At 42.3% G+C, this 12,137-nt stretch overlaps 1 protein-coding gene across 2 annotated transcripts in view; it reads left to right on the top strand.

Moving 5' to 3' along the window:
* Positions 1–12,137, top strand: part of RREB1 (ras responsive element binding protein 1) — a 79,303-nt gene that overhangs the window by 37,480 nt on the left and 29,686 nt on the right. For both annotated transcript variants that reach the window (XM_008934487.4, XM_018077643.2), the window contains exons 6-7: positions 505–649; positions 1,763–1,902. In XM_008934487.4, the coding sequence (XP_008932735.1) occupies positions 505–649; positions 1,763–1,902 (285 nt within the window). The remainder of the gene's footprint in view (positions 1–504; positions 650–1,762; positions 1,903–12,137) is intronic.

The following is a 12,137-nucleotide window of genomic DNA, read 5'->3' as shown; positions in this document are numbered from 1 at the left end:
TGCTCTGACACTGGAATGTACAGATCAATTTGAGGTACTGTCTCAAACTCTAAACGAAGAACCACTGAAGATGGGGTGCTTTTGTTGCACTGAGAGAAGTGAATGCTAAACTGCAGGCTTTCACTTACTAGATGGCCACAAGACTGGGAGGCTGGATGTGTAGATTGCTGTGCAGTATTAGGCGGGATTGGGGCTTCTTGGATGATGGGGAACAGGTACAGTGCTCATGGAGTTAGATGGTAGCAGGGCAAGTGCTGTGCTGTGGGTCGGGACATGGAGGAGAGCTTCTGGTCTCCCTGCTGCAGCTCCATGCAGTCCCAGGCACTGCAAAGGGCCTGGGCTGGATCATACCCCAGTTGTTTTTCTAAAGTTCAGTCTGGTTTACAGAATCTCTGATGATATCCTTTAAAGGAAAACCTTAGAAATGGTGTTGGCATTAAAATTTACGTGGACTTTCTGCCCTGATTTGCCTGCTGACAGTGTCTTCTTCCCCCTCCTGCTCAGGCACATGAAGATTCACGAGAAGGATCCGAACAGCACAGCGAGCACAACTCCCCCCTCGCCGCTGAGGCGCAGGCGATTACCTTCAAAACGGAAGTTTAGTCACGATGCTGATTTGGACAGAGAGGAGAGAACACCTGCAAAAAAGGTTCTTTATGGGGCTTGAAGTAAAAGATGTTTCTGGCTACCTCCTTGACTGTCTGCTGTTGAGTTCGTGCAGTCAGCATAGAAATATTAAAATGTGGTCGTGTTACAGCCCTGAATATGAGTTGCCATGCTTGTCCTGTTTAACCAACACGGTTGTCTGAGATTGAAATAATTCAATTTTTCAAATTCTTTATTGTTTAAATTTTTGGATTTGCTTATGATTTACAAAAAATTGATGTTGGATGACAAGAGGATGAACTATTCTTTTGCTGCTGCAGCTTTTCCCGTAGCTTTTTTTTTCTTCACATTTAATTCTTAGTAATCTTGCAGGATGGTGATTTAAACTTTTTAAAAAATACAGCTTACTTCAAAAGCAGCAACAGCGCAAGTCTGGTTTTGTCTTGATCTGGAGGGAAAAAAATCTGCAGTGCATTTCCCTTTCACAGTAGCATAATCCTGTATTATTGGAGTTGCAAGAACTACCAGAAAATATTTATTTGAAGGCTAGACATTTCCACTAGGGTTTTGTTTATGAAATACTTGTACAACATGTATGGTGTCTGCCAAACTTGACTCTTTCCACTTACTATCTCTAAATGGCAAGCTAGAAGCAGTTCGTTTTAGCACAGTATCCCTCGTTCTGTGCATGCTTTTCTCCCTGTAATCAGTAGAGAACTACAGAAAACATGCACAAGTTCATTGCTTTTCGCTGAACCACTTGACTTGGCAGTTGGAAGTATCTCAGTGGCATAAATAATTTAGGCTGACAGCTCCCTTGGCTTTCTGAAGGGGGAGGAATGCTAGTTCAGTGGTATTTAAACATAGGGGCTTATAAGTTGTTCAAATCAGTTTCTCATCAGAACTGATATATCTGTGACTCAGTTGCACACTTTATCTCCTACTGAGTGTCCTTTTCTGTCCTGCATGTTCTTACACATGTGCAGAGGCTCTGTCACTTACCCTCTCTGCTGTGGAATGTGATTTCTGGTTGCTTGCAGCAAGGTTAGGACCGAAGACCGCTACTTTGTTTCTAAAGAAAGACTTTGAATGGATTGCAAGTTTGGTTTGTTCCTTAAAATTTGGTCTAGTGAGGTTTTTTTCCCTTTTTCTGAAGGTTGTCGAGGATGGTCACTCTGGTGAAGGGGATAAGAAGGCTGACGATGAAGTTTATCATTGTCCAGTGTGTTTCAAAGATTTTTTTTGCAAGTACGGGCTGGAGTCCCACATGGAAACACATCCAGATAATTCATTGAGGTAAGAAATAATACCAAGAGTGTCTCTCATCATCAGATGGCCTGAGGGAACCTTCTGGGGAGGGGAAGGAGCCCTTCATCCCCCTGCACTGTTAACTGCCCGTCTTTGTGATTTTGAGCAGGTTTTTAAATGTTTTGCCTCATCCTGTGTCACCAGGGTGCTGTAGAGTTTAATTCTGTTATATTTTGCATATTCAGGAAATCTTACTAGTTAATAGCTGGAAATATTTCAGAAAAAATTATAGCCCCCTTCCTCCCCTTGAAACCTATCACTGTTGTTACATAAAACTGTAAAATGCCAACAGTCCAAAATTTTAACAAGTTAGCAAGTTAAACTGAGGATGCCTAAAACATGGAGAAAAAAAACTGATAAAAGTATTCAGGTATTAACTTACAAGATTATTCTGTTTGGGGAGAAGAAGGCAGCTGGATACGAAGGGGGTTTTTTTGAGTCATGGGAATGAAGATAGATGAGTTTCTGGTTCCAGACTTTCAATAAAATATTTTATACTTTTCTGCCTGTTGAGGTTAGGGAATGATGTGGATTTTGGCTTAAATCAACTTCGCTTAACAAGGAAAAATTAGTTATTAATTGTTTGGGAAGGTGCTTGGATGTTGTATTTTGGTTCATGTAATTGCCCCTGAGACTCCTGATACTTTTTTATTTTCTGTTTTTTACCGTAGAGAAATGTAGAGCCAGATATATGAAATATATATAGAAATAGAAAACCATGATAAGTCCACGTGACATATTTTTAAAGGCATTGTAAGTGTTGCAATTCAGTAATTGGAAAGGAGTTGAAAAGTTTGGTCCGTTAAATGTTGGTTAATTAAATATACTTTGCTGCTTCTGAGGTAAATTAAGTAAATTTTCATTATAGATCAAAACTGAAACAGTTCTGTTCTCTGGCAAAAGCTCTTGCAAGCCACACAAAATGGAGTCTGAGACAAATTTTGCCTTACACTTCATGCTCTAGAGAAAAGTGACTGTCATATTAGCTTTATCCTGGTATTACCCTTATTTTGAAGCTTCTGTGAAGATATGTCTTCTTCACAAAGATGGACAGAGGAAGAGGTGGATTGTCTTGCTTTGAATGATGGATAAAAGATAAGGGAATAGATACCATTCTAGCTTGGCAGCTTTGCTGTCTGCTGCAGTAAGGCAGGGGGACACACTGGCTGTGCATCTTTCTCTAGTATTAGGAGACTTGCTTTTGGATAATATTCACCTGATATGGATTTTGCTACCCTTGATTGTGTTGAACAACAAAGATTAGAATGTGTCCCTAAATCAAGAGCCACAATTGTTGAGCTCTGTGGGCATGATTTAAGGGTTGTGCTGGGATGCTGGTTTTTATGAAATTGTCTAGATGGTGGTAAGGGGGGATTGTCAAGTATTTACTTCAGCAGTTTAAGACAAGTCAGTGGAGATAGGACAGGACAAGAAAGCTGTGGTTCTCCCTGGTCAGCTACAATATTCAAGTGCAACTTACCCTGCCCATCTGGTTTAAAACACACCTTTTGTCCTAGTCTAGACAAGTCAAACGACACTGTCTGCTTGGCCCAACCTAACAGAAAATCCTCTTGTAAGCAGAGCAGTTTGAGTTGCTCTTAAGGTGACTCTTTCATCCCAAAGGAAATGGGTTAAAATCCTTGGCAGACAGGGGCTGTAATCCCCTGGCTCCCAGTGTTGTGCAAGACTGGCTGTAGGATTCAACAAGATAAGCAGAATGTGGCATGCCGTTCTCAGTCCAGAGTTCATGTGATAGAAATCTTTTTGGTGAGGCTTAAGGGTGCTTTTTTGAGTGAAAGAGATGAAGAAAAGAGAATATTTTGCTAGAGTATCAGAGCAAGAGGCATATGTATACGGGTATGCCTGTGGTGGGGGAGCAGACTGCAAAATGTTAAAAGGAGTTCATCAAGTCCTGTTGTTGCCTTATTGTAGAAGACAAGGGGAAAGAACTCTCATTAAAGTTCAAACGAACAAAAAAGCATAGTAACTGTGTTATGAGCAAAGGGCAGGGAGCATAACACCCTCAGTCTCTTTTTATTGCCCATATTGTAAAAGTAGAGTCACTTGATCGGGACCTGTGAAGCAGGTATCAGATGTGTATCCCAGAGCCAGATGCTCTGGGAGCTGGTGGTTGGTTTGGAGCTACTGCAATAGGTAACCCAGTACAGACTGTTTTGTCATGACCAAAAATAAGTGATGCTCAATTTGCCTAGCCGTGCTTCTCATTATAAGGGCACAGGGCAGACATTCGATTCCTCTTTGCTCCCCCCGGTAGTTACTATGAAAATGAGTGCAGACCGGCTCTGAAGCAGTGCAACAGCGTGCACTGCCTAGATGGTGGTACCAACCTCCCTTCAGGGATGCTTCCTCAGCAGCGGCCAAGTGCCCCGGTGGGCAGGAGCTTCTGCCTGGCTTTCTTGTGGTCCTTTAATCCTGCCATTATAGTGCTGTTGTGTAAATAGAACCTCTTGCCCCCAGAGCTGTCTGAGTCTGTCTGTCCCGGCCCCCCTTCTGCTATGCAGCAGAAAAGGTACGGCTGTCTGGTAGCCCCGGGATCAGTATGTGAGCAGCTAATTTACGGGGTGGGCCAATACCCTTCCAGATACAGTCAAATGAACAACTTTAAATCACAGAGTTAGCTGTTCAAAGTCAGTTGAAAAGGCACTTCGCATTGTCTTCCCTGGTACTGCTTTTTCATGTAAAACCTCGAGCAGGGAGCACCTCATTGTTTACTTGCAGCAGAATAAACAATACTTAATCCACTGATTGTGTGAGAGGGGCTCCCGCTTGGGAGAGTATCTCTTGATTATGTAAAATCCTAAATCGTGCATCTTTGTCTCCTAATTACTGTAAGAACTGCCCTGCTCTTGGGAGCAATAATAGGGCTCTTTGTCCCACTGACAATGGGTTGTGGCACTGCATCTCCTTCATGGCATTACACCCACTGGTCACTCTCTGTCCCTTTGAAGCTCTGGGACCTGCACCCTAATTAGTGACATGAGCTGGCCCCAGCAAGATTGTCTGCAGTCCCCGTTAGCAGTAGGAGGTGGCCCGGGGGTGCTTTCTGACCTCCTTGGCCTCTCTACCTTGGATTGTTTAAAGAAGAGGTCTATTTCCCTGCAGCTGGGGCCTCAGGACGCCTTCTATTTTGGTGAGTTTGTATCTGAGTGTTGATATAATAGCAGAGCGCCGAAACGCTGTGCAGCCAATAGTGAAAATGAGAAACGTCGCAGAGCAGGATAACTTCCCTGGAAGCTTTTGTGGCCGTCAAACGTGGTGATGTGCTTGTACAGGTCACCTGACAGGCAGCTCTGAGCACATCAGCAGTGCAAGCAAAGGAGACGTGAGGGTTTCCTGGAGAGAAACCTCTCCAGGTGCTATGTTAGGTTTCTCCTCTTTCCTTTGGCAAGTACAACGGAACAGGCTTAAAGTAAAACCTGTGGCTTTTTTAAAAAGAGTACGTACACTATAAAATTCCTCAGTTGGGTTTTGGTGTAACCAGAGCATACCCTTTACATTTCCTCTCCTTCTCCTCCTGGAGGTTTTGTACAGTTTTTTTAATTTTTACTTCCTCACAGCAGCAAGGAGACATTTATGCTGCCTCTCATGCCTGTGTATCTTCCCTGAGGAGAGCAGGGGGGAGATGTTGGTAGTGTTGCAGTTACCTCCTTTCTTAGAAAGGATGTTCATGTTTAAACTTCAGTTCTTAGCAAGGATAGTTGTGCAGTTTGAATATGGTAAAAGTCTGGCTCTTAATGAACATTATGGGGACTTTCTGATCACAGTTGGTTCAGCGTGGCTTTGCCTTCAGTTACAGGATTTCTTTTTGCTACATTTTTATAGGAGACGAGAAATAGACGTTGCAGTGTGAAAGACACTGCCTGCCTAAGTCACTGAGCTGATCTGGTGACCAGAACCAGTGGATCCCTTTTGCCATGAATGGATTCAGGGTAGATTAAGTTTTTTGACCTTTTACAAAGCCTATCCAAACAGTGATATAATATATTAAGGTTTATAACTTGCCAAATCCCAGGCATATTTTTACAAGGACAGCGAAAAGTAGCTGTCTTCCCCCAGGGTAATGTGCTCCTGTAAAACCTCCGAACAAAGAAAACCAAAAGCCATCCACAGCCCACCTTGTTCTTCAAAAAAGCCTACCTAAGTTTCGTGAAAATTATTAAGTCAAATTGTCTAGAGGTTGAACACTGCCATGGAAAGTTATGGCTTTGAACAGCCAGATCAGTAATGGGCACAGCAACAGAAGAGCTCAGGCCCTGGAAGAGAAAGTGTCGGGACACTCTGACCATTGGTATCTGCGGTTGTCTGCCTCTAGTTTTACCAGAGTAACCGCTGTGAGCTCTTGTTTCTGAAAACACAGGTGGAAAATGCTGTCATTGTGTCTTGGTGTTACCTGGCTTCACCTAGATGGAGTGGACAACTTAAATGCCCTAGGAATGGTCTGCTGGACTCTCTGGGAAAATCGTTTCACGAGATCTCACATGCAGCTTGCAGTTAAGTTGGGCTGGTCACCCAGTTTCCCTCTTTGCCAGCACATCTGCATTCTTTAGTGTATGGTGGCAGGTGGTGAGATGCTGCCAGGCACCTGGACCTAGGTTCCAATCTTAAATCATTTTAGCCAATGCACATGAGCAGGCCCATTTATGTCAAGACAAAAGGAAGTGGGTTTTGAGTGAAAATTATTCTAGCTACTTAGAATATTGAATGTTTATTGCCCAGTTACCGTTCTTCAGGGCTGTTCTGCACATTGGTTCTAGGGAGAGAAAATAGCCAAGAAAAGAATTGAATGTAAATTTAAACTGCGTGGAGATGATTTCAATCATTAGCACCAGTAGAAAAGATTAGCACAAGATTAAGTTGTTTACAGAGCCAGCAGTGTGACTGACTAGAAGTACATTGTACAGGATGTTAAAAGAAAAAAAAAAAAGACAACAATAAGAAAAAGACCCTTAAGTTTAATTCCTGTTTTTACTAATGCCTATTTAAGCAAGTTTAGGAATTCAGTTTCTGTCTTTTCTCTCCTTGTCTAGTAGGCAATAATCCTGCTGGCTTCATTTTTGTGAAGCACATTGCTTTTTGCATGTGGCCAGCCTTTTGTGGGAGGAGGGTGATAGTGACATTGCAAATTTACCCGAGTGAAGTTGTTTGAAAACTATATGTTGTTTGCAATTTATATTATTATAAGACAAAACTACAGGTTCAGGATGGGGAGAGGAAGTTTTTTCCTGATAGTTGACACTACTGTTACTGGAAGCAACTTGAAGCATGAATGATGAGTCATCTGCATTCAGCATTGTGAGATTATATACTGCTTTTCTGTCTGTCACAACTGTTGGTGTGCACATAGCCTCATTCCTTGTTAGCACTTCAAAATAAGAAAAGCTGTGCTCTTTTAATGAGGCTGAATAATTCTGAGCTTGTATCCTACACAGTTGTTGAGAGAGATGGAGAGCACTCTAGCATGGACATGTTCATGGACCTCCTTGACCTCTGGTTTTGGCATACTAAACTTTGGCCCCAGTTCTTCCATTCTGAGTCATTGTTGAGATTATACCAGCAAGGATAGTTTGGGTGGGAACTGCACTGGAGTTACTGAGTACTAACAAGAGTCAATGCTACAAAACTTGTTACAGCCAAGGATGGAGACAAGGGTCAGTTGTGTGGCATTGCTGATTAGGCTGACTCTCCTGTTCTGCTCATCTCTCAAGCAGTTTTACAGTATCTTGCTAATAGGAACTAGAACTAATCTCTTGTTGGCAGTATTTTCAGTGCAGGAGCAGTTCCATGAGACAGCTGATGACGATGAAATCCAGCTCTAGTAAATGCTATGACCAAAAATATGCTGTGGTACAATGCAACTCAGTAAGGCAGAGGAGAGGGTATGCAAGCAAGCTGGTGAATGCATCCTTTTACTGAGCTAATGGAGAAGTAGAATCAGTGGCTTGAGCATCTGTCTGTGTGCTGGCTTGCAAAAGCAGAGCAGAACTGCACTTGAAGTGCTTTCTAAAGTTTCTGTTCAGAAAAGAGAAATGGGAAACATCTGAAGAGCAGCGCGAGTCCAAGCCTGGCCTAGAAGTGGTCAGCTCACTTCAGGGAGCTCATTGTGTGAGGAGACTGGGAATCCAGAGCAGCCGGATAAAAATATCAGATAGTGAATGGACGCAGGGAGTGATGCTCTCATGTGAAACTGTGTGGTGTGTCACATGGCGTTGAATATCTTAGCTCAGCTGCAAGAATAGAAAGTGGGTAAATGCAAAGCTGACTGTAGAGGAAAGCTGCTTGTAAAAGGGCATACAGGAGAGAAAAAGGGCTGAGCCAAAATAGCTTATTAACACACCTGCCTGATCCTAAGTAACAGGATTTGTTTATACACAGGCTCTCTCAAAGTGTGTTCACAGTCATGTCTGCATGCTGAGCATATCTTACCTGCAAATACAGGTAAGGGCAAGGGTGTGCAGTCCAGATTCAGCTGCACCTATTTGTGAGCCCTGTTGCGATCAGTGTGTGGTTGTGGGATTTCTCTTTATGTTACTTATGAAAAATTGTGTTGTTTTTTAACATGGTAGACACGTAGATTTTTTTTTTTAACTCTTACTGTTAATTTTAAAATAGCACAAGTACTTTGCTTCCATATTTGAAAGGTGTTAGAAGGTAGGAAGAGCTTTCCATTTCTTACCCTGAAAGAATACCAGAAGGTTCATTTGAGTTTGTTTGCACAAATAGTGACTGTTATTCTGAATGCTGTGCAGCTTCCAATATTGGTAGTTGTAGATGACTGTACTGGTCAGAGGGTTGGTTTTTTTCCTCAGGTATGCTTGCCCTAACTGTTAAACTTTTCATTTTTGTTTGAGTTGATCTTCACCTCTTTCTCTCCTGCCAATTTGTTGAGACTTCTGGTTTTTAAAACTTTGACCTTTATTAAGTAAAAAAGTCATTATGAGAAAATGACTGCTTTGTGCAAATGTCTGCAGGCCATCTCCAATTTCCCCTTTATTTTTAATTAGTTGCATGTTAATTCTGTTGAAGTAAATGGTAGAGTAAGCTACCATTCCAATGGGGCAGAGATGTTTAAATCTGGCACTGTTGAAGTGTCGCTGGTAAATGCAGTTCGTTAGTGTTGGGAAGAAGTGAAATCTTTTCTCCTGATTTTTTTCTTTGCTCACACACAAAGAAAGTTAAAACATGACACAGGATGGCTTATACCTTTTTATTAAACTTCACAGCAGTTAATTTCACTCAAGTTACTCTGACTGTGGGAGTCATGATGCACTGGTAGGGACGCTGGCTTTGCAGCATGCTGACAAATTTCTGAAGTACAGCATCACCCTGGTTTATATTGGGGCTGTTCTGGCTCCAACATGATACTTTTCTTGCCTGGACCACAGCGCAGCTGTAGGAATGAACATAACATTGTGCATCCCTCTATTAATAGAAGGGTTGGTGCAGGGGTTTCAGCCTTTGCTGCACCCAAGGGTGGCTTCTTTGGGGGGGAGAGGGTTAAAAAGAGCGACAGGACACATTGGTAACAAAGTCAGACAGCCAGTGGGGAGGTGGAAGGGGGGAGAAGTCAAAAAAAAAGCCCCACCTTTGCTGTGTATGTGAAGCAGCGCGCACTGAACTTGTTAGTGAGCTGAGTCCAGGCCCTTACGCACAGGGGAGAGGGAGGGGAGCCTCTCTGTCCTGTCGCGCCTGGCAGGGAGTTGGCTCCTGATGCTGCTGTGCCTCTTGCGGTTTCAGCACAGACCCATAGCATTGGGCGAGGTCGAGATGGGAGAGCAGCAGGTCCTTCGGGGGTCAGACACGATCCTGCGGGGAAGGAGGCAGGAACGGTCATGGCAGGACAGTAGGAGGACCCACAGGGGTCCCTGGGGAGGGAGGCAGGAGCGAGTTCGCAGCACTGCTGCTTTTCTGTCACTCATCTACAGCAAGTGGGAGAGATTAGTGCAGCTGTTGGATGTTATTTCCCAGGGCCCTGGGTGTGGAGGCCAGGAAGGGGGTTTTTTTTATCCAAAAGGAGATGAGTAGCTGGACCTGGGTGGGGTTGCACAGGAGCAGAGACCAATTTGCTCTTTCTCATCTCTCTCCCTTTGCCTTGCCCCAAAAGAAGCAAAAGAGAAGCAAAGGAATCCTCTCCTGAAGGGGGATATGTTTATAACCTGCTAGTTTTTCTTTCATAGGTGGTGAAAATCGTTGTGTTCAAAACCATCCTTTCTTCATCTCCTCCTGCTTGTCAGCCTTCCCTGCAGCAGACATTGCCAGTGCAGAGTCTGGGAGCCTGCTCTCCCTGATGCAGGCATGAGTCAACAGCAGGGAATCACTGATCTTTCTCTTCTGCCCAGTCGTATTACTTTGAGGTCCTAGGCACAGGATTTTCTTTGCTCATGAGAGCCAATTCTGCAAATAAAGTAAGACAGAAAGGAGAATAATAATGACAAAGACAGAAATACATACAGTATATACTAGGGATTTCAGTGGGAGGAGTTAGACAGCTTCATAACTTAATTATATATTAATGACTTCTGTCTCAGGATATGTTCCATTCTTGTTTTGTTTTCTTTGCTTCTGTTTGTGAAAGTTGCTAAAGAGGACAAACAGGAAAGGAACAAAGTGATATCAAGCTTTTTATTTTAGATAAGACCTAGAAATTCACACTGTTTTTCTTTGTTCTCATCCACAACATGAACAACTTTGTCTTAGTGAGCCGCATGGGTGAAAACTTCAGGGTTTAGTCTGCTCTTGTGTGGTTTCGGAAGTGTAAGTAGAAGAATAGTAAATGTCACTTTCGCTTTCCCACCGCCAGTCTCAAGCAGTGCAGAGCATAGCGTTTGTTTAATTTCTTGGTAACATAATGATGGATATAAATATTTGGCATTTGTATCTTGATTACTGAAATATAAAATTTAGAAAGATTGAATGTTTGTCTGCATTACTCCTAATCAAAATCAAGACTGATTCATTTTGCTTAAACTGTGGCTCTGCATTTCCTTTCTAAAATGTCTTTCCATTTCTTAAAGAAGAAAAGCTGTTTCCTCTGCTGAGAAATTGGAATTATCTCAGAGGAGAGTGTAATACAAGGCAACAGGCACTGCTAATGTAAACTTTTCTTGCATAGGTGCCACTTGTCAAAAGTGTAGCAAATCCTGGCTTGCCTCTTGAACAAGCTTCACAGACTATTTCTTAAAGCCTGTTAAAATGCTTTTATATCCTAATTAGCATTACAGATTTCAAGAATACTAACTTATTTTAGTAGAAAGCTTTTTAATAGTGTGTTTTTACACAAAGACCTTGTCTGCATTTGAAAAAAAAAAAAAGAAAAAGTGCACTGGTGTAGTAATAATTAAACAGACTTGCCTGGTGTAATATGTAGCCTGAGCTTCAAGCGCAGCCTGGTCATTGCACTGTTATATTTTGGTCCTGCTTTTGTGTTTTAGTAGTTGTGTTTTCTTATCCTCTTGCTTTGTGCACCTCTGCCAGCGAGCCAGAGCCCTGGTATTACATTGGCAGTGTACAGGTATGAATTACTTCAAAACATAAAGGCAATTGAGAATTGAGCTCATTTTCAAGCAGCCTTAGCTGCTAAAAGCAGTTTTTTCCTTTTCACTTAAAATTGAATCTCTGTGCTTGGAACTGAACAGCTTTTTTCTCCCTACTCTGTAATCATATTTATAGAAAAATGGAAGACTGTGGCCAAGACTAGCAATCACATGATAGCACAGCAGCTTTTATTAGATACATCTGGAAACTTACCTTACCAGTAGAGTGCTTTTATCTCTGCACAGGTGTTGAGCCACTGCTCTGCCTGTTCTGCGAACAATCTCAAAACCTGTTCCCATCACTGTTCTCTGCAGCCGTGCCATCCGTATTTGACTTGGCACTGCACATGAACAGACTTATGAAATTTTAAGGAGATGGAGGGGTTTTTGTTGTTTTGGTTTGGTTTTTTTTAAGTTCATCATGAGCAAAATATTACCATATGTTTCAGATGCTTATTTGATATCCTAGACTTTTCAGACTTTAACTTTTTTTTAAAGCAATTTAAGCAAGATGAAGAAATGTTCATGTCACCTAGGATTCCTTTCTCTTATCCTTCTTAGACCGTGGGTTTAGGTTTAAAAATACAGTAGGCATTGACACTACCTAAAGATGGGAAATAGTATTGATGACAAAATAGAGAAATTAATGGTTAGACTTCCTTAAAAAAAGCT

Source organism: Manacus vitellinus, unplaced genomic scaffold (assembly GCF_001715985.3).
Source record: "Manacus vitellinus isolate BGI_N305 unplaced genomic scaffold, ASM171598v3 scaffold_39_pilon, whole genome shotgun sequence".
Lineage (NCBI taxonomy): Eukaryota > Metazoa > Chordata > Aves > Passeriformes > Pipridae > Manacus > Manacus vitellinus.
The sequence above is the reverse complement of the archived record's forward strand: the minus strand, read 5'-3'. Positions and strand labels throughout refer to the sequence as shown.